This window comes from Drosophila persimilis, unplaced genomic scaffold, assembly GCF_003286085.1.
Source record: "Drosophila persimilis strain 14011-0111.01,24,50 unplaced genomic scaffold, DperRS2 tig00000002-arrow-pilon, whole genome shotgun sequence".
NCBI lineage: Eukaryota > Metazoa > Arthropoda > Insecta > Diptera > Drosophilidae > Drosophila > Drosophila persimilis.
This window is the reverse complement of record NW_020825289.1, coordinates 9,943,469-9,971,267: the sequence shown is the minus strand read 5'-3', so window position 1 is coordinate 9,971,267 and position 27,799 is coordinate 9,943,469. Positions and strand designations below refer to the sequence as shown.

At 44.4% G+C, this 27,799-nt stretch overlaps 1 protein-coding gene across 3 annotated transcripts in view; it reads left to right on the top strand.

Moving 5' to 3' along the window:
• The window catches only part of LOC6590772 (atrophin-1), a 68,473-nt gene that overhangs the window by 23,537 nt on the left and 17,137 nt on the right, over positions 1-27,799 (top strand). For all 3 annotated transcript variants that reach the window (XM_026986844.1, XM_002016424.2, XM_026986845.1), the window contains 7 exons: positions 2,726-2,859; positions 2,924-3,247; positions 3,335-3,527; positions 4,845-4,969; positions 5,036-5,254; positions 5,333-5,474; positions 5,558-5,633. In XM_026986844.1, coding sequence (XP_026842645.1) covers positions 2,726-2,859; positions 2,924-3,247; positions 3,335-3,527; positions 4,845-4,969; positions 5,036-5,254; positions 5,333-5,474; positions 5,558-5,633 — 1,213 coding nt within the window. The remainder of the gene's footprint in view (positions 1-2,725; positions 2,860-2,923; positions 3,248-3,334; positions 3,528-4,844; positions 4,970-5,035; positions 5,255-5,332; positions 5,475-5,557; positions 5,634-27,799) is intronic.

Here is a 27,799-nt window from a genome sequence, read left to right as displayed (position 1 = left end):
GAAGAAAGACATAAATATAGAGCAGGCTATAAACGGAGAGGGGGGGAGAGGTGAAGCCGCACGAAATCATTGTATAAACAAACCCTGAGATCCAGAGAGAACCACAATTCTGTCGTGGGCTGCGTTTGTAGACAAAAAAAAAACAAAAAAAAAACTGGGTAAACTTGGTCGAGTCCGAGTCAGTTTTTTTTCTTCCAGGCATCTGCTTTGAACCGGTTTTCGTTCATTTTTTTTTTTGCTTTTTTTCGGTTTTGTTAATTCTACTTAAACACTTTTTATTTATAGCCGATTGTTTTTTCTTTTCTTTTCGTTTCAACATTCTAGTTTTTGTTTATTTTTGATTTGTTTTTGTTTTCATTTTGCTTGAAATCTGAAAGACCAGACGTCGCCTCTTCCATAAATTATTAGCCTTCTTCTTTATTGCATTTCTTCAGATACAATGTATTATCGTATATATATAGTATATAAAACAGTTTTGTTTATTACTTTAATCTGCAAATGTTTGTTCTCTGGGAATAGCTTAATTTGTCTTTCGATTTTGTTTTCTTTGTTTGATTTATAGTTTTGGGGATTGGTTCTGGTGTTTCCTGTGCGTGTGGCTTTCGTAGATTGGAGGCCATGGCAACCTCCTAAAAGTACTCTTATTCCGAGAAACACGACCTTGAGTGAGAGTTGAACGACACGACTCACGACTCACGACTGACGACTACTCTGCAAAGTATTTGCTTAATTTATTTGCCATATTTCATCAGAAATAAAGCCTCTGTTTCTGGTTCTGGTTCTGTTTCACTTCCAATTTCCATTTCCATTTCTGTTGGCTTTGATTAAACAGAATTCGGTTTGTTTGATGAGCATGTTGGGCCAATAATTCATCTTTGAACAGGTGCTGGAGGCAGTTGTTCCATTTTATGTATCCGTTTATCCACTGGCTAGAGTCTGTGCAGTGGAGTACACGTGTGTTTCTGGGGGTTTATCCAGGTCATTGCACAATCGGTCGGTCGTTGTTTTCGAAATACGAAAATTAAATATAGATAAATGCAAATATTTATCAATGGTGGGGTAGCAAGAACCAAGCGCAATATTTAATTAATTCATTTCGAAATGTTTTCATTTGCATTGTTTTATTGGTTTTCTGTTTTGTTTCTCTGTTTTTTACTTTATTATTCCCCCACTCCTACGCTCCTCCCTGGAGACCGGCTTTCAATAGCAAATGTTTAGATTGTAAAGAATTTGTTTTATCCACAGCCATATAGCCACATCCATATCTTTAGCTCTGAATCCCCCCATTTAACACATGCTTAAAGATCATAAACGTGTACAAACGGCTGGCAAGTCGAGTCATTCAACCTTCTTGAATAGTAAATAATATAAGGCCATAAAATGATCGAGTACACTTATCTTTAAAAGAAGCAGAGCAGTACGTTTTTGTATGGTGGATGTTGGGTTTTTATTCCCATTAGATTTCCTCGTAATTTAATCTAAAAATATTAGAAACACACCCATATTTAAATTGAATATTCGGCCTTAAAATATAAATATAGGGAAATTAATTTGAATTAATTTATTTAAAAGTCTTTTTAATATGGCTCTCATGTCATCTGAATTCAAAACACTTTAAAATAAATATAAAATATTCAATTTATAAGAAATATATTTTATTAAATATGAAATATATTTAATTTGAAAAAGGAAATATATTTTTTTTGCCTAAATAATTTTTATTTGTATTACTTATATTTATTTAAATGTGAAAATATTTAATTTAAATATAAAAGTGTTTTTAATTTAAATTTTAATTTATTTTTAAATTAAATACGAAAAATATTTGATTTAAATATTTCAATTTCCACCCTTGGAGCAAATCTTTCTGTAAAAAATGTTAATTCCAAGTACAAATAGGGTTTTTGTCTTAAGATACGAGTATTTCCTTTCAACTCTAGCTGTAGTTCCCGTGTCTTCCCTTGAGAAACTTACGATATTCTTCTGTTTTCTGTTTGAGTACGTTTTGGCTTTCTTCTGCGACTCTTCTTCCCACTTGTCCACTTGGTACGGTCCATCTTCCCACAATTGAAGTTGAAGTGGACGACTGGACAATGACTCAAATGACACTCGAGAAGCCCACCAAAAATTCCAATTTTATACAGTGCTGACATACATCAGAAAACGTCAAAGAGATGAGGCCAAGTCGCGAAGCAGTGAACGGGAATCAACAAGCGATCTACTTTCGCAGGCAGGGCCTCAACTTTGAACTCTATCGGTGATTGTAATTAGTCGCAGGAGATAAGAAGACTTTTGATTGGAGGAGATTGTTGGCTCACGCAATCTCTCTATGTCTCTCTGTCTCGCTCGCTACCTTTCTCTTTCTGTGGCTCGAAATATAAGTCGCAAATCGAAGGGAGATAAGTGAAACCGAACACGGTTCGGACCGGTTAGGGGCGGTTCTATCGGCCAAATCGGACACAGTCCATCGCCAGTCATAGTCGAGTGGCTACTCCTTGAATAGCAAATCAATTGTATACAATATTTAATAAAATTCGGTTCGTTTTTTTCTTTTTCCGCTGATTAGATAAGGCCTAAAGTGTGCATTTGGTTGATGCTTAGACCTGGGGACTGCCGTATCCGTACCGGTTGGGTGGACAGTCTGTGCGCGATATTCTTAGAACAAATACAGAAATAGCCCATACAATAATCTCTAATATTACCATACCCATTCCTCCATTGATAGCCGTACGAGACGAACTCGAACAATTCCAACTCGAACACGGCACGCGACCTCAAGCCGATACGCCGCAGCGATTCCCGGCCCAACTCCCCCAGCTCCAGCCAGGGAGCCATCGAGAATGGCCATGGACAGTATCCGTGAGTACCGTGCGCCTTTTTATGCTGTTTACATCTTTTAATTGAGTTTACATTTTCTCTGCAGGTGCTCCATTTGCAAAGTGCTTTGTCCGTCTAACAAAATGGATTGGCTGTCCACCAGTGCGGAGCATATGAATTCCCATGCCATGCACTTTCCCTGCCTCAAGGCCAATGCCGCTGCCACCAGCAATAACAATAATAGTAATATTAACAATAATAGCAACAGTGGCAACAGCAACAGCAGCAACAATAATAATAACAACAACAATAACAACAACAACAACGAGTTGAACAGCAATCGCGTGCTGGCCTGCAAGGACTGCAAGGATTACTTGGCCAGCCAGTGGGAATCCATGGATGCCGAACGTGTACCCCTAGAGCACAGAAGGTTTTCTTTCTTTCCCATTCGCATTCCCTTTTACCTTGAATTTCTCTAAAGAATGCTCTATTGATTATATTTCCGTTTCCCTTGCAGATACAACATTCCCTCGCCCATGATGACATCCAGCTCACCGAACGGATCTCGGCACGGCGCCATGAGCATCAATACACCGCCCTCCACACCATCCATATCATCATCGACGCCCGCCAGCACATCAATCTATTGCTTCCTCTGCGGCCTTCACTCGGACCTCACTCTGGCCAGAGTCCTCTATGCCAGCAAAGAGGTAGAGTCTCTCAAGAGAAAGTCTGAGCTGGGAGAGTATTAGCGATAATTGTGTTATAAGTGAAGAGAATTCCTAGATAAGCAGGGGGGATATGAGCAAGATGTTCAGAGTTTTTGTAAATGATACAGTAGTTTTAGAAAGAGCAGAAAGAGCCTTGATGAAGGCGATATATACACAGCGGAGGAATGTCTATAATAAGTCAAATTTCTAGTGCATTGTAGCGGGATTATGTAAATGAAGTATGCACTGTGCACTGTAGGAATACTTCCTAAATTTGCTTGTATTCCAAAGACTCAACGCAATCATTGTTATTGTCTTTCAATCATTTGGATTTGTCTTTAAATCTGTAGATGTACACGATGCTAGATATCGTTTGATAATTAACCTAACAATGCTGCCGGTCTGTTAATTGTTTGAGAAACTAATATTGCAGTATTCATGTCGATGCGTCTTTGTCTTAAATTTAATTGAAATGATTTAGTAAATGTGGCAACAAGATATCAAAATACGCCCCCGAGTCCATGACAGATTGATTGAATTACTAATTGGAGTAAATGTATATCAAATTTATCTGCCATGCTGCACCTAAAATCGAGACATTTAGAAATATTCAAAAGATACAAGCCTCAATCAGTCATATTTAGGCTTTGCCCTAGACATTAAGCCATTTAATTGATGTTTCGGCTGCACTGCTCGCCTGACCTTCCCTTCGATTCAGGTCGCATTCTGAGATTACGTTTGTGTGCGCATATTATTTGTACACATCGCTTGGCAAACATGTAATTTGATGATAACTGTAGGGATTTTCCCAGGCCACCAGCGATGTCAATCAATATAGATAATGAGTCCGCTGATGATGTATCCATTAGAAGTGATTAGATACAGGGATCAAATGTTTTACGATTGTTTCAGATAGGCCCTGGAATGGCGTACATCCGTTGTAGATAGCAGCCTATAAATACATATATCATGCTAGTTGCATTAATTACTTAAATTATTCATTCGATACTGTTTCGATTGTAAGAATATTTAAGTTCTTCGTTCTTTGAGCATCTTTAAGTGTTCTTTAAGTATATTTTATGGGTTTATGTGTACCTTTTAGTATATTTTATCTTTTTTTAAGTATCTTTTATGTTTCTTGGAGCATCTTTCATTGTTTTACCAGGCTTTGGACATCTTGTTTTTATCATTTAGTATCTTTCGTGGTTCTTTTCGTATTTGTATCTTCCTTTAAGCACTTAAGGCAACATGGTGTACGCATAGTTGGATTCTCTGAATTCAGATATTTATTCAACCTAATTTTGTATACTCTTCCAGGGTTCGCGGCCTTATTTTCCCCTGTTGCTGAAACACAATACGCTGCCGAATGCCGAGCAGCTGAGGAACAACTCGGCTTTGGTCTGCACCTTCTGTTATCATTCCATGTTGAATCAGTGGCGCAAGTGAGTCACCCAACCGCACTCTATATATAGAGAACATCTAATAATTGTATGCCGATTGCTTGACAGATATGAGGCGCAAAGTCCGAGCGTGAATCCGACGGAACGCAAATACAATTGGCACGACTACAACTGCCACCTGTGCGGCATTACGACTTATAGGAAGCGGGTGAGGGCCCTGCCCGTCAATGACTTTCCATTTGTGAAGCACCAGAAAAGCGACGACGGGCTGCTGCTGGAGAACGGAGAGTTTGCCGTGGTCTGCCTCGACTGCTACGAGAGCTTAAGGTGAGAGATCAGAGAGCAAACAGATGTGATGTGATGTTCAGCCAACTAACTGAGACGTGTGCTTGTTTCCTTTCACAGACAACAGGCCTCGCAGCACGACCGCTTCGGGGTGCCCATATCTAGGCGGGCCTACAATTGGGTGCCCCAGCCGCCGCCCCCGGAGGACAGTCCCGAGTCCGCAGTGGCACGTCTGCCCTGCGGCGAACGCTCTGATCGCATTGTGAGTAGAGAATGAGAGGGAGAGGGAGAGCTACCTGCCAAACTACCCTAACTAATATCTGTATTGAAATCCCGCCTTCGCAGCTCATCAGCAATGCCCTGAGGCCCGTGCCAGGCAAGAAGACCACGTCGCCCAAGCAGTACGACAAGTCAAAAGAAGGTAAGTGTCTCTGTGGCTCCAAAATGGGGGAATCCGATCTGGTTCTAGTAATGCGAGAGGCTCCTCAAGCGCCCCAGGGCGAGCAGGTTCAAGTGAAACCCAATTCGCGTCAATAAATCTCAATTGGTTTCACTTAACTCTGAGCGTTGAGCGTTTTCCAGCTCGGTTTGCTCGGTCTCGGCTTGGTCAGTCCAGTAATAGCCTTAGCCCCACCCCCCAGAGAGGAACCCTGTTCGAGGGGTGGTTTGGGCGAATTGGTGGGGGCAGCGCTGCGTATTGGGTTGCAAAGTTTACGTTGGGGGCATCCAGCACGGGCCAACATTTGCGGATTATTTTGTATTTTTTGTATACACAAAAGAGTTGAGCATTTGTGGGGAATCTGTTCAGTGGCCTCCCCCTGTGTTTGGATCTATCAATGCACTGCCGCTATCTGCATGTGGCACACTCGTCCCGAGAATGACACAGACACAAATTGGACAAAAGTTGAACAGTTTTATAGTTTTTGGAAAATTGTCAATTGATTGTTTGTGTAGCGGGGAAATGACATGACAAATTGTGTAATTATGGATTTGTTTGAGAAGAGAATCCTCATTTATGTTGTGTTTAGGAAACACACAAATACTCTTGAAGGACTCAACAGTAAATCTGTTTAAAGATACGAAAATGTCGAATGTATTCTATATACTTATTCCCACACACCTAAATTATTGTTAAACCTAAAGATGCAATAATTGTGCTTGTATATTTAAATGGAATCATTAGTTCACTGGTATATCGTCTTTGTAAATAGCACCGCCGTTTACTTGAGAACAACTCTACATTTTAGTGGAGTGCTCGTACTACGAGAATATGTGTAAATTATGTCGATTATCAACATGAATGAATACAAAAAAAGTGATTCTTTAGTTGTCTGTCAGGGCATTTGCTTATAAAGCTGTGTGCCAGCAATGTGCCAGTAACATATCTCCAAATGGATCTTCAATTCAGTTGACTATTGTATTTTCGAATGCATAGCACACTCGTATGTGCTATGAGGCCCAACCAATTCTATCAGCTGATCAGCTCTTTATCCCCACTAGAGTCGAAATGTTGGAGAGAACTGCCTTTTCTTTACATGATTTTTGAATGGAACTCAACTTTTCCAGCTCTTCGCTGTTGACCGTGTAATCCAGGATTATTTCTGATGAGTCTACTTTTTGAAAAAAGTCTCTCTCTGGGAGTTTTCTGTAAACACCACCACATAGAAATACACGTTAAGTACAGCTTGAACATATGTACAAATGGTTTTCAAGCCGTACTCAAGTATATAAATATATACATATAAATGTGGTGGTGTTTCCAAGTATCTTCCTTTATCTTTATCCTTAATCTCTTTATCCTTTTTGTTCTAGTTGAGTTTTTTCAATTGTTGCACACATATTTCTTAATGGATATTCAGTTGAATGTAAATTTCCGTTACGCCATAGTTACAAACTCGATATGTATATGGTTGCAATGGAAACATTTCAAATATTCCAGTTGTGATTCATTTGCAATTCTTTTATTGACTATATTGCATTTTTTGTGTACCCTTGCAGGGGGTATTGTGATTTTCACCACACAAATGCATCTCCAATGCAAAAATAGTAATACTTTCGATGATATTTTTTCAAACATAAAACGGAATCAACAAAATATAATATCGTATCATATGGTACGCTATGATATCAGAAACCGACGTTCAAAATGAGAACAAAAAGCAATAGAATTACCCTTTTTCTAAAGATATTTCCAACATCATCATCAAACATTATAGTTTTATAGGAATGATAGATCGGAAAGGGTATCAAAAGCTTCGGTTCGCCGGACCCCAAAGGATTCAAGGATTTTATTTATTTAAAATTGTTTTTTTTTTAATTTTATTTTTGTGCCCCCTTAGGGGACACACACACCCACATATAGCACTAGGAAACCCTGTACAATAGAATACTCGTAAATACAAACCCCATTCCCCATCCCCATCCCTCAGCCATCTCGGAAAAAGTTTCTCTAATTGCATTTCCCAGTATAAAAGCAAAGAAAATAAGGGCAAAAAGAACCTCAAGTTGAATAAGAAATCAACTGATTAAATGCCCAATCACAGGGTCGAGGGGTGGGGAGGGGGCTGGTGATGGGTTAGGGGTGGCGAGGAAGGAGGTGGTGATGGCAAGGACCATGTACCGTGCACCACTAGCAGCTGTAATAAATATTGATTTTTTATGAATTGCAATGAGGCGGACTGGGTGGGTGGTGAAGGGTGGCGAGGGGGGCAGGGGGGCGGGGGGCTATGTGCTTGTTAGCACTTCCTCTCTCCCCCCCCCCTCTATCCCAGCTCTCAGTTATTTATGCAAGAGCAATGGCGTCGGTAAACTTCTTCAATAAAATGCCAAAAAGGAAACATCATAAAAATAAATAAACAGAGAAACCACAAAATACACAGATACAGATAGAGCCTTAGCCCCCCCTCTGTTTGTGTGTGTGTGTGCTCGTTTATGCGGCTACCCCCTGGTTCTACACCACACACACACACACACACACATATATATATACCGCATACATTCCCAGAACCCACCTACAAATGCCACTTCCGACAACAGCAATCCGTAAAGCAAAAGAACGAAAGATGGATGGAGAGAGTGGGAGAGAGTGGGGGAGAGAGAGAGGGAGCCAACGAGAAAGCACAAATAATAAAAGCAACAGCATAAAGTATTTCGAATTGAATTACTCCGTGTTATCCTGTCAACCATACGAAAACACTCAAGACCCATTCAACATGCCACACGCTTCCTGCAGCAGCAGTGCCACAACGGACCAGAGAGCCCCACCCAAAGCCCCAGCCTAGGCACCGGCCCACCCATCGTTTAAGGAGTTGGCATCGATTTGCAAAAAGTATATTGCCACCCGAATGTGGGGGTTTGCTCCTGTAGCAGCTGCCACCCACCCATCTTCTGCGCTGCTCTCAATAAAATGAAGTTGTGCCCCACAGAAGAAGGGCGAAGGTGGTTTTCCCTGGAGTGGGTGGACTGGGTGGGTGGTGGTTGGTTATGGAGGAGTTGAATAAGTAAACATAAAACCACTGAATTTACGCTTATTGCACCCGCAAACATTTTGTTTAACACAACAGCGGGACAGACAGCTCTCTCTCTCTCTCACTCTCCTTATACGGCCCCCTCTCTAACTCCCTCTCCACCCTCTCTCCGTCTGTGCCTTCTCTCTTTCGCTTGTGCCCTCTCTCCCTCTCACACACACACACACACACATAGTGGTACGTGTGGGTGTCATTTCCGGCCTCAATTTCAAAAGAAGCTCAAATTTCCACACAATTTTCCGGCTTCGCTCTTTGGCACTTTTGTTCGTGTCGTCTCGTCTCCTTTCGCTTCGTTTCGGCTCGTACGCTCTCTGACTCTTGCCAGAGGTGGCCTGTGGCCTTCCCCAGCCCCTGCCACAGGACAGTCATTTCCTCGTTGCCACTTGTTCAGTCAGTCACTCAGCAAAGGAGGAGTCCCCAGCACCGCATCCTGTTCGAGCCACAGCCACGCCACTCCTCCACTCCTCAACTCCTCCACTGTGCAACCGCACGGCCCAGACCCAACTTCGTTTTGTGCTGTTGTTGCAGCCTTTGGTTGTGCTTTTTACTTGTGCCACATCTTGTTGGTGAGCAGAGGAGTAGGAGTCCACCTCCTCGGCCCAAGTTGCCACCTTTGCCACAGAAATATTTCAAACACTTGCACCACACTTCTGGCTCCTGCCGCGTTCCCTCGTTCGCTTCCGCTTTGCGTAGAATAACAGTTACATTATCCTTTTTATTGCCACACTTTCCAGACACACACACACACACCCACAGACACATATTTATACATATAGAATGAAGGCAAGAGACGGCAAGACTGTGTAGAATGAGAGAAAGAATGAAACAGAAATACGGCGAAGGAATGAAGAAGGGTAGGAGGGCGGGAGGGTAGTCGAGCCCAGACACAGACATATTTGGCTTGTGGCAAGCTACGACCTACCCCGACCCCCGACCCTTGCCTTCCTTTCAGTTTATTGTGCTCGCATTCCCCATTCCCCATTTCCCGCCTCGCACTGCCACACTCGTCCGTTCCCCCCTCTCTCTCGTTCTCTCATTCACCCATTCTGTCACTCTTTCTCCCTTGCTTCCAGGAAATTGTGGGCAAAAAATGTGCATTTATATTTGCCCATACCCCCCTCTCGCTGTCTCTCTCTCTCTCTGTGCTTTAGTATCTGGGTTTGTGTGTGTGTGTGTGTGTGTGTGTGTTTGTGTTAACTCGAGTCGGAGTAAATTGTGGTAAACACGAAGCCAAGTGTTTGGAGAGTATTTACCCAGCTATGCCCCACAGTGGCTCTGCCTGCACGCACAGTGGGTCGCATCATCATTTGCATAATTGGCAAACATGATTGCAAGTTGAAAGGTTCATAAAAGGGGAGTGCCAGTGCTGCATAAGGATTGCTGTACGTATGAGAGTGTTGCGTACAACAGAATTATGTAAATTGAAAAAAAAAAAGAAATAATTTCTGGTTTGAGGTTTGAATATTCAGTACAATCGATGGAGGTAGGAGGAATTAACATGGATATAAAATGTAAATTTACTCCCAGAAATGGAAGAAATTTTAGTGATTTTTAAGGAATACTTAAAGGCAAGTTACATATTTTTTCCAATATTTATTAGACGGCTGAACCATTTTAATAGATGCATATCACCAACCACACATCAGACATATGTTTTTCCAACAGTTTGCACAAAGTTCAGCAATCTACCAGCTACCAAGTACCAACTACCATCTACCATCTAGCATCCTTATTGATTTGCATAATATGGCAGTTTATTGTGTTGTTATTGTATTGTGGTAGTGTAGTGTGTATTTGCCTGTACATCTTTTTCTAGCAACTCGTCGACTTACAACTTCATCCCCATGTAATCATCTGCTGGGAGCACAGCTGATTTATCTCTCCGCCATCGAGGATATGCATATGTTGGTGCTTTTAGCTGTCAGCACATAACCTCAACTCAAGGGGTGTGGGGAGGGGGGAGGGGAAACAGCTACCCTAAATCTTTATTCGCATTCTCATTCGATATGTACATATAGTACGGATGAGCATGTATATAAAACGCTGATGTGGCATGAAAAAAGATATAAATTCTGCCAATCGATGAAGATAAAATACATTTTGTAATACCCCCGCCCCAACCTCCGTCTTATCTGACTGTTGGGGGGGCTGGGGTGGCCTCCGAGGTCAACCATTTTGAGTGTGGGCGTCTTTTGGGAGTCAACGAAGTGTGCAACGTCAACTGTGTGGCACATACACAGGCACACAAAAAACAGGGTGGGGTGGGTGTAAGTGAAATTTCAAGTGGCGTCAGCATCGACTACCCCCCATATGGTCGTGTGTGTGTGTGTGTGTGGAAACCCTTTAAAAGCTTGTTGTTGCCAGACACATAAACGTTTAGCCCATAAACCCCTGATGTATGGAACATAAACACCACACTTGCAAGTGCCACTCATTCCGTGGCTTCTGTTTCTGGGGTGGGAGTGGGGAGGTGGCCCCACCTAACAGGGCTCAGCGTGTTGTTGTGTGGTGCTGGTGTCAGTGGTTAGTGGTGGTTTTGCTGCTTGCCAGCTAACTGAAATCTAATGTGTGTGTGTGTGTGTGCGTGTGTGTCTCGGCCGGGTCCGGCTCTGTGTCCGGGTCCAGCAACCGCAACGTCAATAAATATGTTACGCTTGACTTGTCCTTTTCTCTTTGCGAGGGGTTTTCTGGTGGGTTTTTTTTTGTTGGTTAGCAATTTGGTTAAACATATTTATTTGTGTGCTGCTCTCACCCCGTCCCCACTTTTCACATTTCACGAGGACCACTTCTATTGTTCATTGGGTCCGAGCTTCTGTATTTTGTTATTCAATTTCAACCAGACCATGGGTTATTATTTTTTTTCGAAAATTGCAATCGGAAGAGAGATTTTCCATTTCCCCATTTGCTTTGTTGGGTTTTCCAGTTCTCCCTGGGGAATGCAACATTTATGGGCAGAGATTACTCCATATTCAAATTGCATTTTAAACTCTTGCACAACTTTTTGCATATCTTAATGCGAAGAGTACATTGTTGAAGGTTTTTATTGGCCTGGCTAATAGGATCTTCGATCTAAGGGAAAAGGGAAAAGGAAACTTTTGCAAGAGAGATAATCCCATTGTTGGCAACTAATTTCTGGGACAAAAGTTTTCTTACTCTGGTCCCACCTCTTGGTACTTCTTTTTTGGTGGGTTTTGTCCATTAAGTCTGGTTGTGCACCCCAAATTTAATTAAAAAACTTGACAACAACTAAAGCAAACACTTGAGCACCCACACAGACACAAAGTGACTTTGAATTTTATCAACCCCGAAGTGCAACAAAACGAAAGGGTAGAAGTAGAACCAGCAGAAGGAGATAGCGAATGCCATAAGCCTTGGAACCCGCCCCCTCCCCCTTACTGCGAGCTTTGTTGCAGTTGTTGTTGCCTCCTTACCGCCGTCGCTGCCGCCATATTTACTTTGTATTTGTTTACGCTTTTATTGTGTGTTTTAGCGCACGTATTTAAATATTTGCTGGTTTTTCTTGCCCCACGTCTCCCAGGACAAAGATTTTGCCAGAGACGCAAGCACTGGCTAAACGAGCCAGCAGTACTCCTTGCATAGAACATTTATGTATTCGATTTCTTTTCGATTTATATTTTTAAAATTATAATATAATCCACTGTCCTAATTCGTTGAGAGGATAAAAGTAAGTGTGTTCGCACACTTGTTGCGTTATTATTTGGTAGTCAAGGACATATGAGATATGGTTTAATGGTAATTACGGGATTGCTGATGGGGTTTTTGTTTGCCAAGACCATAGCCGAACACTTTGTAGAGCTATTTTTAGTAGGCTTACATATTTTTCGATCACTCTGCTGTCGCAACCCGAAATTCCTTTAAGCTTCTTTTGAATTTTTCCAGGTTGCGGCTGCTTCGTTTGGCCAGTACTTAAGAACAACATTTGAGTAGCGCAGGTTTCGTGTTGCTCTTATTGCACTTTTGCACTGCCCCGCTCTCGCAGTCTCTGCTTGCGTCCCTCCCCCGTGCTGTCTGTTTGTGTATGTGCAAGCGCCAAAGTGATTTACTGTTATAAATATTTGCTTGTGAGCTTTTTAAGTACTTTTTCTTTTCCTTTCTTTTGGTGTGCCCTCGCCGCCGCTGCCGCCGCCGCTGCCGCCGCCGCTGCGCGTTTCAGTGCCTTTGGCTCGTGGTTTTGTTGCTCTTCACATTCATTCTCATTCAACGGGGAATAAATGTTTACTCTATAAGCTCTGCTCAGCACTCTCCGCCTCTCCCTGCATACATATGTATGTATGTGTGTTTGTATTTTTCCCTTATTCATCACTTTGTTTGCTTGTTTCTGTTGCATACTTTCGCAGCGTAATTTTATTGAATCATGTTTGCCCTTATGTCGACTTGGGTCTGGTCTGGTCTGGGCTCTGACTCCGTCGCTGCTGTGTTTCGTTTTCGTTTTCTAATTTTTTTTTGTATTTTCTCTCTTTTGTGCTCGTAGAGTGGCGCGCTTTTTGTGCGAGAGAAGAGTGAATTTCGTGTTGGTCTGGCAGTGCCGCTGCCGATCCGATCCCGATTCTTGTGTTGTGTACAGTGAAGACTCTGACGAGATAAACTCGAGTTGTTTTGAGCCATTAAACTTGGGCAAATCTAAGCAATGGATTGGCAAGAGCTTTTACGAGCTGCATTTTAATTTTGCTCACTTTATTTAATAGCCAGTATCCACTGTAGTCGCACCACGGACCACACCTCTCCCCTGGGGAATAATTTTGCATTAACAGTGCAAATAAACCAACTTTGTTATATTTTCGTTCATTTCGTTTCGCTTGCCTTTGGCTTGTGTGAAAGGATGTTGGGTCGTGGATGGCGGATGGAGGATGGAGGAAGGGAAAGCACAAGCAAGCAGGTAGAGGGTTCTAGAGCAGCGACCACCAGCCACCGTTTGCGTTCTGTTTCTGGGTACGGCTTCTGTTACTGATTTTCTTTTCGGTTGCCTTTGCCTCGTGTTCCTTTTTGTTGTTGATTTTCTTGGTTGGGTATTTACCCGGCTTTGGCTGTTGTTTGCTTTTTCCCTACTCTCTTGCTTTCTCACTCTCCTTCTGAGTCTGAAATTGAATGCTCAATTGAGCACTTAATTAGCAAAAACAGTTTTTAATGACGACACGAAAGCTTTTATATGCTTTGAGTTCTTTGAAAAGGGGTCCAAGTGGACTGCACTGAGAAAAATCCGATGCATGATTGATTGTAATTATAGATTTAACTAATATGGATAATAGTGCCAATGCTTTACTGCGAGAAATTGATGTTGAAGTCTCTCTTTAGCTAAACAAATAAAGATTTTATTTGAAAATAAAATATATATATGTATGTACCTATTACCCTATTATAGGTAGACTTTTTCTTTCAGTGCAGGCTGGTTTTGGCTCTGTATGCCGCGGTGGTTGGCTTACATAATAATTTCCATTTTCCCATCATTCGTTGGTCTTCAAAAAGATGGGGGTATGCCACGCACTTCCAAGCACGTGTCCGCACGCTCTCTCTCTCTCCCTCTTTGGTTCTCTCTCTTGCACTTATTCCACTCAAACGCATGCAACAGAGGTCCAGCATAATTGGCGATCTGATTAATGCGTTTTTAAGTGCATCATTCTGAGCATATTATTCGTTTATAGGGGTTAATTTCGCTCCCCACTCGACCCCTCCCCTTTGGCATTTTAATTGAATTGTTGCCATTGCTTTGCCCGCTCACTCACGTGGTCTCGCCGCGGCATGTGCATGTTTGTGCATGTCGTTGTTGCTTGCTGCTGAACAACGGTATTTATTACCGATTGCTCTTCAGTGCCCGTGGAGCCCTCTACAGTGCGATTTTTTAATTAAAGCGCTTTTTCCGATGTGGAAATGTGTTAAATATTTCGTAGAGCCGCACTGCACGAATGGGGGCGGGGAAATGGTACTTTATCCAGTGTATACCCAGAGGATTTGGTATTAGATAAGCTTACTCTTTGTTTTGGCTATTCCATCCCTTGATTCCATTCACCCTTACCCTGATTCCGAAGACAGATATCAAGTGGCATTGGTATACATAGTACATCACCAAATACGAGTACTTCAGATATACATACATACATATGTAAGTTGGCTTCAGGCGACGGCGATGATGATGATGATGAGGATGAGGATGAGCTTGGTAATGGGTATGGGAATGAGTATGATAAGGATACTGTGCCTCAGTGGCATGGACCAGATCCTGTTACTGGTCCTACGCACGAAACTTCATGCCTCAGTGGGCAACAGCAACATTTGAAAATTCAATTGAATCGATACACGCACCACTTGTTAAATCATTTCGGCCTGAACTGACACGGACCACCAGCCTCAGCCCCAGCTCGAGCCACCGACGGCCCACCATCCACCGGCCCAACCATCCATCCAAGCGTCCAACCCATCATCTATCCTATTGCCAGTCGGAGTCCTCTTCTCCCCTGTGTACGACCGTCTTATTATTGGTTTTGCATACACATCCGTTCCTCAAATATCATTATACGGATACGCATACGCATGCCAGGCACAGGGAACAGTCAGTCAACAAGAGAGTTGGATGTTTGGGTGGGGATGGGGTGCCTTGGCACGCTGGGTTATTTGAACAATGGCTTAAGGGCCTATAAAATCACACAAGGGGTTATAAATCCATTTGCAAAACCAAAATCCAAAAATATCCCAAAGCCAAACACAGACCCCACCCACGCCTCTTGAGAACTCCTCCCCATCCTCCCCATCCTGTCCATCCTGTTCCTCCTGGCCCCACTCCGGTGTTGGAGTGGGGAGACTATTATCATGGTTTTGGTGGCGGCTTCAAGTTGGCTGGCTTTTCTCCATGTGCATGCACATGGTTTAAGTTTAAGCCTAAAAAGTTCCCGTAAAGAGGGGCACTCAGTTCGTGACACGGTTGATCAAACTGCAAGGAGGTTGAACATATGACTTGGAGTACGAGTTGAAAGCCCTACCAACCTGTTGTTGATCAGCCTCTGCGCTCAAGTGTATGCTATGGTTTTTCGTTTGAGAGGTACAGTGCCACAGGGTATGTCTCGCTCCTCCTGCTGTCAATCAAAGTTGACACTTTTACAAAAAATAATCGTTCATTGTCAAGAAAAATGTTCTTTTCTGTTGTCCTTGTTCTGGCTTTAAAAACTTTACGTAGAAGCGGAAGCAAACAACTTTTCGAGAAGAGAAAGCAGAGATGACACAAAGGAAGGGAGCAAAACTTTGCACCCTCTCAACCCTACATCGCCCCTTTGACAGGCCCCCCCCTCCCTCTTATCCATTCCTGCACCTGAGATATTTTTACACTTTTCACATTTGCACTGAGCACACAGCCACCCACCGTCCGCCGTCCCCCACCCACCGTCCCCCGCCTGTCGCGCGCCCGTCTTTTTGTGATGAAGCGCGTAGTTTGGCCATAAAAGTTTTTCCAGCATCGCCCCGCAAGAGCAGATTTTTATTAGTTTTTCACGTTCTGCATTTTCCACGCGCGCTTTTCACATGCCCGCCACCATGCCAAAGCCAGGGCAGCCGAAGCTCGGTTTATTGTTATGGCAACATCGTAAAAATTTATCATACTCTCGTAGTTGGCAAAGCGGCAAAAACAGTAACAACACCCAAGAGTGGGAGATGAGAGAAAGACAGAAAGAGAGACACAGACAGAGAGAGAAATAGTGTGGGGGGTGGTGGGGATGAGAGGCATAACAAAACGGAGGAACAACACAAAACAAAGTTATCGCATTTTTATGACAATTTGACGACGACTTTCATTGCAATTTTTAAGGTGGCGCACCATTTCCTCCGATCCCCAGGACCAAAAAAGTTTTTTGCAAGCAGCAACAAAAAATAAAATAAAAAAAAAAACTGGTATAGCTATATCTGTGTATACAGAATGACTATATAGAGTAATAGTCTGGGAGTTGTGATTTGTGCGGGCGTGGCAGATGTGCAGAGTGGTGGTGCTGCCGCCCATTTCCTGTGGCACGGTGGCAAAAAGTTTCAAAATGGCGAACTATATGAGTGCACGAGTGTTGCGAATAGTTTTAGAATTAGATTAAACAAATATACAACTAAAACAGTCCACATTTATGTAATTAAATAACACAAAGGATTTTTTGTTTTTAAGCTGCAATTAAAAAGGAACACATTTATTAATTACTTAATTGCAAAAACTCTTTATTATATACTACGTACATAAATAAACCACTAAAACAGTGCACAGCTATTTGATCAAACATAAAGCTAATTTTGTTTTTAAATTGCGACAAAAAAAAAGGAATTCTTCTAACAAAATTGCAGTAAATCTTTAACAAATAATTAAATAAATAAACCACTAAAATAGTGCATATTTATTTAATTAAACATCAAACTAATTTTGTTTTTAAATTGCAAATTAAAAAGATCAAATTTATTAAAATAAAAAATTGCAGAAAATCTTTAATAAATAATTAAATAAATAAACCACTAAAACAGTGCACATTTATTTAATTAAAAATCAAAATAGTTTTTTGTTTAAATTGCAAAGTAAAAAATTAAATTGATTAAACTAAAAAATGGCAGAAATTCTTTACTTGTTCATACACAAATTATAATAGTCACAACAGCTGTTTTAGGACAGATGTAAATTAATTGTAATGATTGGGAATGATAAATTCCTAAAAAACATTAATTAAAGGGATTTTCTGGTAACTGATGAAGCAAACATTCTTTAGAAATTGAGTTGCTTTACAGGACTTACGCACAAAAAGATCCTGAACTACTCTTAAATTCCTGATGTTCCAAATTGAAATGTGAACCGAAAAACATTTCCAACAACTGGCTCCAAAAATCATTTGCCCTAGCAAATGAGAGTCCCACAAATTATGTTGGAATTCTTGCTCCGTAATCAATCAATCATCAAACCAAAATTCTAACTTGGATTCTCTCTTGAAATTGTAACTTCCAGGCTCACAGTTTCCAAGGCTAATTGGTTAGACTTTGGGCCCAAGTAAAAATGTGGCATGAAATTGTTTTTGTCTAGGATTTTGCCCAAGCTCCTCGTGTTGATGGCCTGGGGCTGGAATAGCAAGCTCTATTAGTTGGGAAATAACCCAAAGTTGTTGGCATCTGAAAAATGAACACTAAAAACCAGTAAAGCAAGGACCAAAGGCATGTTGGAGGAGTGTTGGGCGGAGGGGTGATGTGGTGGTGGGTTCCATCGATGGAAAATATTCTCACATTTGAACTTCGAGCAGGAAACACTAAAATGCAGCGCCAGCAGCAGCAGCAGCAACAAAAACAACGAGAATCTAGGATGCGAAGAGCACTGGGTCTCCTCCAATACTCTTCCTGTCACTCTCTCTCCCTCTGCCTCTGCCTGTTTACCTCTCTGTCTCTATCTTGCCCCTTCTCTCTCTGCCTTTCATCTTTCGTAGTGAAATGTGTTGCTGGCACGCAAAAACTCTCCGAACCATGTAACAGAATGAAGCTTTCTCTCCCTCTGCGGACAGTGGAGTTTCCAACTCCCCTTTTCCTTTGTGTGTGTGTGTGTCTCTCTCTCTCGTCTCTGTCCCCAAAGCCCCCCTCCCCCCCAACCTGTCTAATCGGTGTTTGTTAGTATATAAATCTAAAAGCTAATCCGCTTGTATTTCCGCTTGGGCGCTGTGAGGTTAGACCGGAAATTCCGCTCTATATGCAGAATGCAGCAGCACCAGCAGCAGCAGCAGCAGGAGTCGCATTCAGAGCCCCAAGTGGAGGAGTCACAGGATCGGGAGAGCGGAGGGGGAGGGGTAGGGGTAGGGGTAGGGGGGCAGTGGCAGGACCAGGACGAACCGTGTGTCGGCTCTTCCGCCATCGATGTTGGTGTCGACGACGGAAGTTGAGTTGTGCAATGTTGGTTGTTGCTTGTTTAGGGATTTGTTGTGGCGGCGCAGTACATTTGCGCCCACCCCGAAATGGGGCTCCTCTCCCACCCCCTGTGTGGTGTTTTTGTATGGTATATACATACAGACTGGGTGTGCCACAGTGTGTGTGTGTGTGTGTGTGTGTGTGCGTTGTTTGCATCCCCTCGAAGGCTGTGTGGAGAGTGCACCAAAAGCTCCCATTGCCATTGCATCGAGCTATCGATGTAGTAGGGTGAACCCACGAATCGTAGGCACACAGTTTGCTCTGCTTTTTTTTCTGTGGCTGTTTTTGGGTTTGTATCCGAAACACTGAGAAAAACTCCCACTACTCAAAAGAGAGACATTCAACTTGAATACGTTTTCTTTTCGAATATGTACTGTCTTGCAAAATAGTTCTGAAACGATTGCGATTTTTCCACATCAACTTTTTCAACTTTTTGCTCGATCGTTTCTCTCAGTGCAGATGCGAGAGTATCTGTGTATCGCAGCTTGTATCGCCTGCATCGCCTGTATAGTGCTGTTGCATTGCCCAGAGTTCGCTGCCTGCCTGCCTGCCTGCCACCTAGGCACATAGGCACATAGGCCCTCTGCCCCCTAGATCTGCCACAGAGCTTTGGCTCTCTGTCGCTCTGTCTCTCTGTCTGTGTCTCTCTCAGCTGCAGCCAAAAGAAACGACGGCTCTTGGTCCTGGTCGCCACGGTTCGGGTTCTGGTTCGGCAGAAAGATTTTGTGGTGGCTCCTTCTTGAGTGCACGAAAGTGCAACCAGTGGGAGCACGGAGATAGGCTAACCGATGGGGTATACGTACACATGCATACAGTAGATACAGGAGGTACAGAGAGAAAGAGAGAGAGAGAGAGAGAGCGGGCGCTAGGCGCCACAGAGAGGAGTGGCACGAAGCGATACGAAACGAGGCGAAGTGCAGTCAGAGGAGCGAGAACTTGAAAAGTGAAAAAGTTTTCGAGTCAGTCCGAATGTGGTAAAAGCTGTTCCTGCACCAGACCTGCTCCTCGTCCTGGTCCCTCTTTCCGGCTCCGAGTCCGAGTGGCTGCAGCAGGGGCAGGGGCACAGGTTAGGGGTCAGGGGTTAGGGGGTTGTGCTGTCAGTTTAGCACAAAGCCGTATCCGTTATGAGCGCAGGCAAAGCGTTCGAAAAGAGCAACAAACTAAGAGCTCAGCTCGGATTTGCTCATCGGGTTGGAGGGCAAGTGGCGAGTGCGGGTCGCTCGGCCCCGACCAAGTGGGCATATCAAATGGGATGCACACAGACAGGCAGAGAGTGCGAGAGAGGAAGAGTGGGAAAGAGACAGACTGGGACAGAGAGAGATGGGGACAGAGAGAGAGTTGGGTTGGGTTGGCCACTGACCAAGGAGTCGAAACGGGGGCCAGGACCCAGGACCCAGGACCTGCCCGACCAGGTTATGCTCGTAACTAATAACCAAGTAAATTGATACGTGACCCTGCATTTAAATGCCATTATTGCCCACGCCCAGACCACTTCAGCCACCCCTTTTGACCCGTCCGTCCCACCTCCGACCCGTGGTCCAGCAGGTCACTCAAGTGAGTGGGTGCCTGGATGTGTGGGTGTGGGTGTGTGCGTGTGTGGGTGAGGGGTCCTGCTCTTGGGCCTGCGCTTGACTTGGCTTCCGCCTCCCAGCCGCACAGAGGATGGATGGCATTCGTGGTGGATTCCGCTACGGTCGGCTCTCTGCCAATTTGTGATTGGAATTTTTGATGAGCCCTGAACTGACGTATTGATTGACTGCCTGTGCACACAGCCCACCATCTATACACAGGGACACACCGACAAGGACAGGCCACCGCAGCAGCATCTTGCTAGCATTCAAAAATTCATCTCCGGCTGCGCCTCTCCTGCCGCCTGCTCTTACGATGTCTTTCAATGGCAAGGAGGGGGGGAAGAAAGTGAGAGAGAGGAAGCGGAAAAAGTTTTTCCAAAATGCAACTATAAGGTACAGGGACTTGTTTGCACTTTGTTAAGGCAAGGGGTGGGGGGGGGAGGAGGAAGTAATCGCTACATATGTATGGCTATGCTAGGCAGCCCACACCCACAGATCCCGACTTGGAGGCAGAGCCCAAGCCAAGTTGCGATTGCAAGTTTCGAGCGCCGCCCAAGAACAACAATTGTCTGAGAGTTTTGCCTTTGGGTGGACTTTGGCCCGGAACGGACTGGCGACTGCTGGCAGGACTTGGCAGGACTTGGCAGGACCGACTCCCTTTTGTGTGTGTGGGCCGAAGGAAATGGCTGCGGAAATGAGCACGGAATATTGTACATACGACCGGAAACTTGCAGAAGTTTCGTTGTATTTTCAGACAGTTGCAAACGGACTCTAAGATTCTTACACAGTCCCAATACCCCATGCCGCATGCCCCATGCCCCAAACGGGGCCCCATCCGGCTGGCTGGCTGCTGTGACTGTGTGACTGCCCGCGGGTATGATTAAAGTTTTCCTTTTAATTTCCAGCAATTGTGTTTCGGTTTAGATTTGGGTTTGGTTTCCCTCCTGTGGGTCCATTGGTATCCATTGGTTTGTCCTCCTTCACTCCACAGCAGTGAGTATATTGAATACTCTGCTTGAATGGGGCCAGTGAGTGAGTGAATGCACTCTTTCTGATGGCCTTCATACGACTAATCAGTGCTCGAACATCGCTTTCATAGCCAATCTATCTAAGGACATGTACATGTATCTCTTTCAGGCATTCAAACATTTCAATTGAATCATCGCACTCATTTAGTTATTTCCTAAATGAATCATTCACTCAGCCACATTAGAGAGGGCCCCTCATTTCTGTTCAGTGGATGAGCATTCCTTGAATTCCTTACCATCCGAATGAAACATTAATTTGCATTCCCTTCTCGGCATTCATACGCACATGTTCATTACGATGTATTCTTGTTTCCTCTGCCGCTGTATAGCATTCCAAGTAACAGATCCTGCTCTGGGCTGTGGGCTGTGGGGTCTGGGCTCTGGGCTCTGGGCTCTGGGGTCCTGCTACCAAAATCACTCACTCTCGTCAGCTCCAGCTTGAGCTTTCAGCGCATTCGTTGTGGTCTCCGTTGGAATCTCCGGCATTTGGCACTAGCGAAAGGGTATTTAGACATTTGCCGTCTACTTACGGACATTCTCCATTCTCTCCTTACCCCTCGTCAATCTCGACTCTTCTCACTGTCGCTCTTTGTGTTCTCCAGTCAGTCACTCGGTCTACTCTCCGACCCGCGTATTCCTCGCACTTCCGTTGGGTTTCGTGCCATTCTGAAGACTTGGCCGCGTTGTTATCCACATCTCACTTCTCTGGCATGCACTCTACTCTGTTCTTGTCTCTCTCTCTCTCTCACTCTTGTACTCTTTCCCTTTTTCTCTGCCTGTACAAACTTGTCGCTATGTGGTGTGAAAAATATTTAAGCGTGAAGTTTTAGCAGCGGTTTTCGCTCGAAGGCTCATTGTCGACACTGTTCTCGGCCTCTCTCTTTCTCTCCCTCTCCCTCTCTCTGTCTCTCCGGCCCGTTTTTTCCTTCTTCCTTGCTCTTCCGCTGTCTTCATCGCCGTCGCCGTCGCCGTCGACGCTGACGAACATCGTGTTTCCGCATCATTTTTAACGCCACTTTTGTGTAAGCTTTGCGCTTATTCTCCCACTTTCTGGGTGTGAGTGAGTGCTGCTCTCTCTCTCTCCCTCTCTCTCTCTCGTATGTGTGTGTGTGTGTGTGTGTGTGTGTGTTGGCCCTGTGGTATCCGTGTCGGTATTTTTGTGGATTTGTTTTGTGTCTGAGGGTGTTTTTCTAAATGGCTTTTAAAATCTCATCGCCAGCGTTTTGTCCTCGACGATGGCAGCGGAGCAGAAGTGTCTCGAGGCTGTCCGCAGGGAGAATGAATGGCGGAGAACTAAGAACGGCACTGATGCACTATGGTCCGAACGACCACTTTTGTTGGCCAAAACCTAATTTTTCAAAGTCAAAACTGAAACCTGGTTTTGATCGCTCTGCATTAGAAAAAGATCGACCATTAAATCTGCGTACCAGAAATTTCCATAGATGGCGCCACATTCGCAAAATCAGCTGTCCAACCCAACTGTTTTTATAGTAAAGCACGTGAAGGGAAAAAGTGGCAAATTAATAACCACTTTAGATATCTCAAAAATTGAAAAACGCCAAGACGTGATTACATTTTTTTGATGAATCTTGATCTGTCGGGTTCTTACTACGTGTTTTGAGTTTTTAACTGTCTCTAGTAGTTCTGATGTCTTCGTAATTGAAGGTTAAAGTGAGGCCTTCAACATGTGCCAACTTGTAATGAAAACTAATTTTTGAAAAGGTGTACAAAGTGAGTCCTACCTAGTCCCACCCTGAAACCTTTTCTGTGTCGTAGATTAATAAATTCTTTTTGAAATGTATATAGTAAGAAATGCCACTTTTTACCACAATTCTTGGAATTTGCATTAATAGAGCATAACCTCAAATTCGAAAATGCAGATTTGTTTGCCGAATGGAATTCAGAGAAGGGTAAAATTATCAATTATTTGAAAACGGATCTTAAGGCGACATATCATATGAAATTAATAAAGCTTTTGAAGATACCAGCAAGAAAATTTGTTACCGTTTGGCAACATACCGGAACAAATGCCGGTAAAATTCAAAGATGTTTGAACGAAAATATGTGGATTGGCCACAAGCCTTTGTTATAATACATTTATCTTTATGTCCAAATATGCTAACTAAGTTCGTAAGGCTGTACAGGACCCAGTCGGAAAGCCGGCACATATCTCACTTAACGAGGCGTTAACCTTGCTTCTAGACAAGGATTTCGGCAATAATTTACGGAAACCTTTAAACGATTTTATTTTTATTTAAATCAAAATTTTTTTTAGTCGTGCAACGCCGTTTTCTTAAATAAAATATGCTTAATACTTTTTTTCACTATAACTAAAAATTTAAATATGCATTATTAAAAAAAGGGGCGGTGCCACACCCATTTTTTTTCTTAAATCCATTTCTTATTGATTATATATATCCAATACAAAAAACTAAATGAAAAAATCTTGTTCCGTTCGGGAGTTATTAATTTTGGCCAACAAAAGTGGTCGTTCGGACCATAGTGTGATGGTTGCGGAGGGGTTTGCGGGGGGGCTTTTGTGGTATTCCGAAGGGAGAACGGGGTGCTCTGAGGTTTTTGGGGTCTGGTGTTGCACGGAGTTTATTTTGTTATTGGTTTTGGCGATGACTTTCCTTTGCTTGGCTTCAGCTTCGGCTTTGGTTTTGGCCTTCCTGATTGTTGCACCCACTGGCCCCAAAATCGGATTGCTTTTTGGGCGAATGGGCCACACAGGAGATTTGAACTGTAATTGGTTTTGAACAAGTTTTCCTGTTTCCTGGACAGTGGAATGTGTACAGAGATCGATAAAAGATCATAAAGAATGGAATTTCTCTTTGGAAATTTGCAGCTTTGGCATTTATCGAGCGAATGTTTATCGTGGCTCAATACCTCATAGACGCACACACACCCACACCCACACCCATTCCCCTCTAAGTGGACTCACACAAACAGAGTGACGGCAATATCCTGGTCGAACCCATCAGAATCATCCGATTTGGCTTGGTTCACACTGAACAAGGCAATAATTTCAGCTCCTAAGCCCTATTAACCATTGCTAACTGAACGGTGGAAGCAGCCAACCGAAAATTGCCAGGATGTGGAGTAGTGCGAAGTGGAAAGAGCACGGGGGGGATTGACTGTGGCCAAGAGCAGGGCGAGGGGAGTTCGTGTTGACTGAGCGAGCAATTGAATAAGCGGCAGAGTCGCACAAAGAATTTGAGTGGGCGACAGCCACAGAAGGAGCACGAGCAGGAGCCGGAGCAGGAGAGTTCAAGCCGAGCACGAAACGAAGGGACGAACCGGAGCAAACAGAGCGGGCGGTCCTTGTGGCCCACACGTACACCCCCACCCCCATCCATACACATACCCATACCCAGACAGAATCCCAACCCCAGGCGAAACCCAAGTGCTAGCCCAATTCAATCCCATGATGATGCCAACTGCCGGCAAAAGGCCGTGCAAATCCGGAACGAGTGAACATATTGACAAATTATCCTTTTTACACGCATCGCCTGCTGAGTCGGCTTCGCCTCACTGCACGTCCTGCCTGCCCGCCCGCCCGCCTGCCCGCCTGCCTGCCTGGCACACACTCAAACACTCGCACACGGATTCAAACACACACAGATCCATTGTTAAATGTGCCAATGTGCACACATACTCGTCCTCGTAGTTGTTCCGCTTCGCCCTCAATGATGCCCGCTGCGCCACCGACGCCGCCGCCGCTGTCGCCTCATCGACATCGTTATCGTCATCGCCGTAATCGTCCCTTTTTGTGAGAGAGTGTGTACTTGCGTTTGTGTGTGTGTGTGTGTGTGTGTGTGTGTGTGTGTTTGGGTACATAAACAGCACCAGAAATAACAGCAAAAATATAAGAGGTCCAGTCGAAACAACAAGTACCCTTCCGTACTCCTACAGTAGGTCTTTGAACTGTGATCCTTTATATTTAGCTGGAACATTCGCCACCACCGCCACCACCCCCCAGATTCGAAAGCGTAAACGGCACTATATTCAGGTAGATATTAGCGGAATCAAAGTTTGAATCAAACTGCTGACGAAAATCGCAGTGCTTCTGGGGCAGGGTATGGAAACAGCGGTAGCGACACTGCCAACATCATCATACAAGCGAACCGCAATGCCAGCAGCAAGTAGAAGGAGCAGCAGCAGGAGCAGGGACGGCAACAGAGGCAACAGAAGCAGAGGCAGCATCAGCCAAATGCTCATCCGAGGATATCGTGAAGCTTGCTTTTGTTCCGGCACACAGAAACACACACACACGCACACAGAAGCACACTGCAAGGATGCATGAGTATTTCAGTTGTGTTTTTTTGTTGTTATTGTTTTTTATCTACCCAGCGCTTCGTTTCACCCCATTGTTCTCTCCGGCTCCGGATCCGGCAATGGCTTCAGGTCCTGCTTGTGCAGGACTCTACCCCACACCCGTTCGAGTTTCGGGCTCTTTTGTTCGAATCGGGCATAAGATTAGAGATGAGAATCCTATACTGTGGCTCGGGGCTGTGAGTGGAGGAGGGTAGGGCTGAGGCATAGATCGCATTGATTGCGACCCCTAAAACCTCAATTTGTGCTCAATTTATTTGCAATCAATTTATTTTTGGGATTACGATCGATCGGTGATCGTGGTGGGATCTGGGCAAGGATTTCGAATAGAGAACCAAGCCGAATCAACTCTTTCTTTCCCTTTTTGCTTTTAACGAGAACTAACCAGACCTGACAAATCTGTGCTAACCCAATAACGTCATTACCTCTTCGATTTCCTTTCATTTCCATCCATCAATCGCTCTCTCAAGCACAGACTCTATCTCCATCCCCCTCTGCTCCTTCGTTGCAGTATTGTGTAGGGTAGTCTTTGTGTTTTGCAATAATTAACTCAACTTAAGCTCTCATCGTTCTGTCTGCCTCTCACATTCCTGCCCTGACAAGTATGCAGCAATATTTTCCATTGTGCGACACCTGAACTCTCCTTCGACGGCGCTGCAGCTGCAGTTCCAGCTCCAACTCCAGCTGCGAAGGCGTTGAGCTCATGAACCGCAAATTTTGTTTACAGCTATGTTGGAGCAGCAGCAGGAACCGATTGAGCGAGCGACCTCAACGATGTTGTGTTGTTGTGGTGGCCACCATTTTGAGTCCGTTACTCTTCTCTCCCATTTAGCTGTGAGACTGACTTCGCCTCTGCCGCTACCGCTACCTCTACCTCTGCCATTCCGTCTCCCTCTGCCGCTAGCCCTAACGCTTTCTGACAAGCTGCCATGTCATGCTGGCAATACATATCAATTCAACCCCCAAAGTGCAGTGCAGTGCAGTGCAGTGCGAGGGAGCAGCAGAGAGTGGAGCGAAGGCAAAAGAATGCACACGAATTGCCATGCACTCGCACTCGCACTCGCACTCACACTCGTACTCGCCTGCTCTCTAGCGCGCTCTCTCTCTCTCTCTCGCTCGGGCCACTCACACGCCGACGCCGCCGCCTGACCCTACTGTGAGAGTCATGCTCAAATTTTCTAAGCAACGGGCGGCGGTTGTTCTCTCGTTTTTACGTTACGTACTCTCTCTCTCTCTCTCTCTCTCTCTATTTTGCTGCCTGCCCTCCTCTCAGTGTGAGGCGCTCCCAGAGAGAGAGAGAGAGAGATAGAGAGCGTAGGCCAGAGTGAGTGTGAGGCTGAGTTCTGGTGCGAGTGTGTGTGCTGACGTCTTACCCATTTTCGAGTCGACTCGTCTGCCGAGTTCCGTTCGCCCGTTTAGTCCTTTCACAATCGTCGCCATTGCCGTGTCTTCGGTTTTTGGTTAACGCTCTTCTGCCAGTGCTGCTGCTTCACACAATTAACGGTTATAAATATTCGGTTAAATCGCGTGGTGAGACTTGAGACTCTCGTATTTTGTGTGCGAGTCATTCCAGTGAGTCCGAGTGCGAGTGCGATTGCGAGTGTTGTGTTGTGTTGTGTTGTGTGAGTGGATCGCTGATTGGTGTGGTTTGTTGTTTGTGTGGCGTGGCGTGGCGTGGCGTGAAGCGGCTGCCAAGCGAATTGGATTACAATTACTGTTACAATCACAATTGCGATTACACGATTGCCGTAATTATGGCGGCCACTTGAAGTGGGTGGGAAATTGTGTGGGCGCCCGCAGAATTTAACAACTTTCCCCCAACCCCCCTATGCGTTTGGAGAGAAGTGCAAATATCTCCATAAGCAAATTGCCAGCCAGAGAAGAACCGAAGCGCAGGAGGAGGAGTCGTAGTTTGGGTGTTCCTTCGGTATCAGTGCAGTGCGGTGCGGTGCGGTGCGGTAACCACCCACCATCCAACTTCCGAACGGCCCCCATACCAAGGTACCGTTAACCTTTCCGAACCCGAGTAAAGCGAAAAGCGGCAAAAAGTTTCCCACTCTCTGCACACCCGCTGTGCCCCCGCTGTGCACCCCCGCAACGATCCGCAGTCGCGCAGTCAGGGAAAACTTTTCCGGCGTGGAATTTAAATTGGAAAAGTAAAATGAAAAGAAAAGCGCTCGAGTAAAAGTTAAACAAAGTGCAAAGTAAATATTA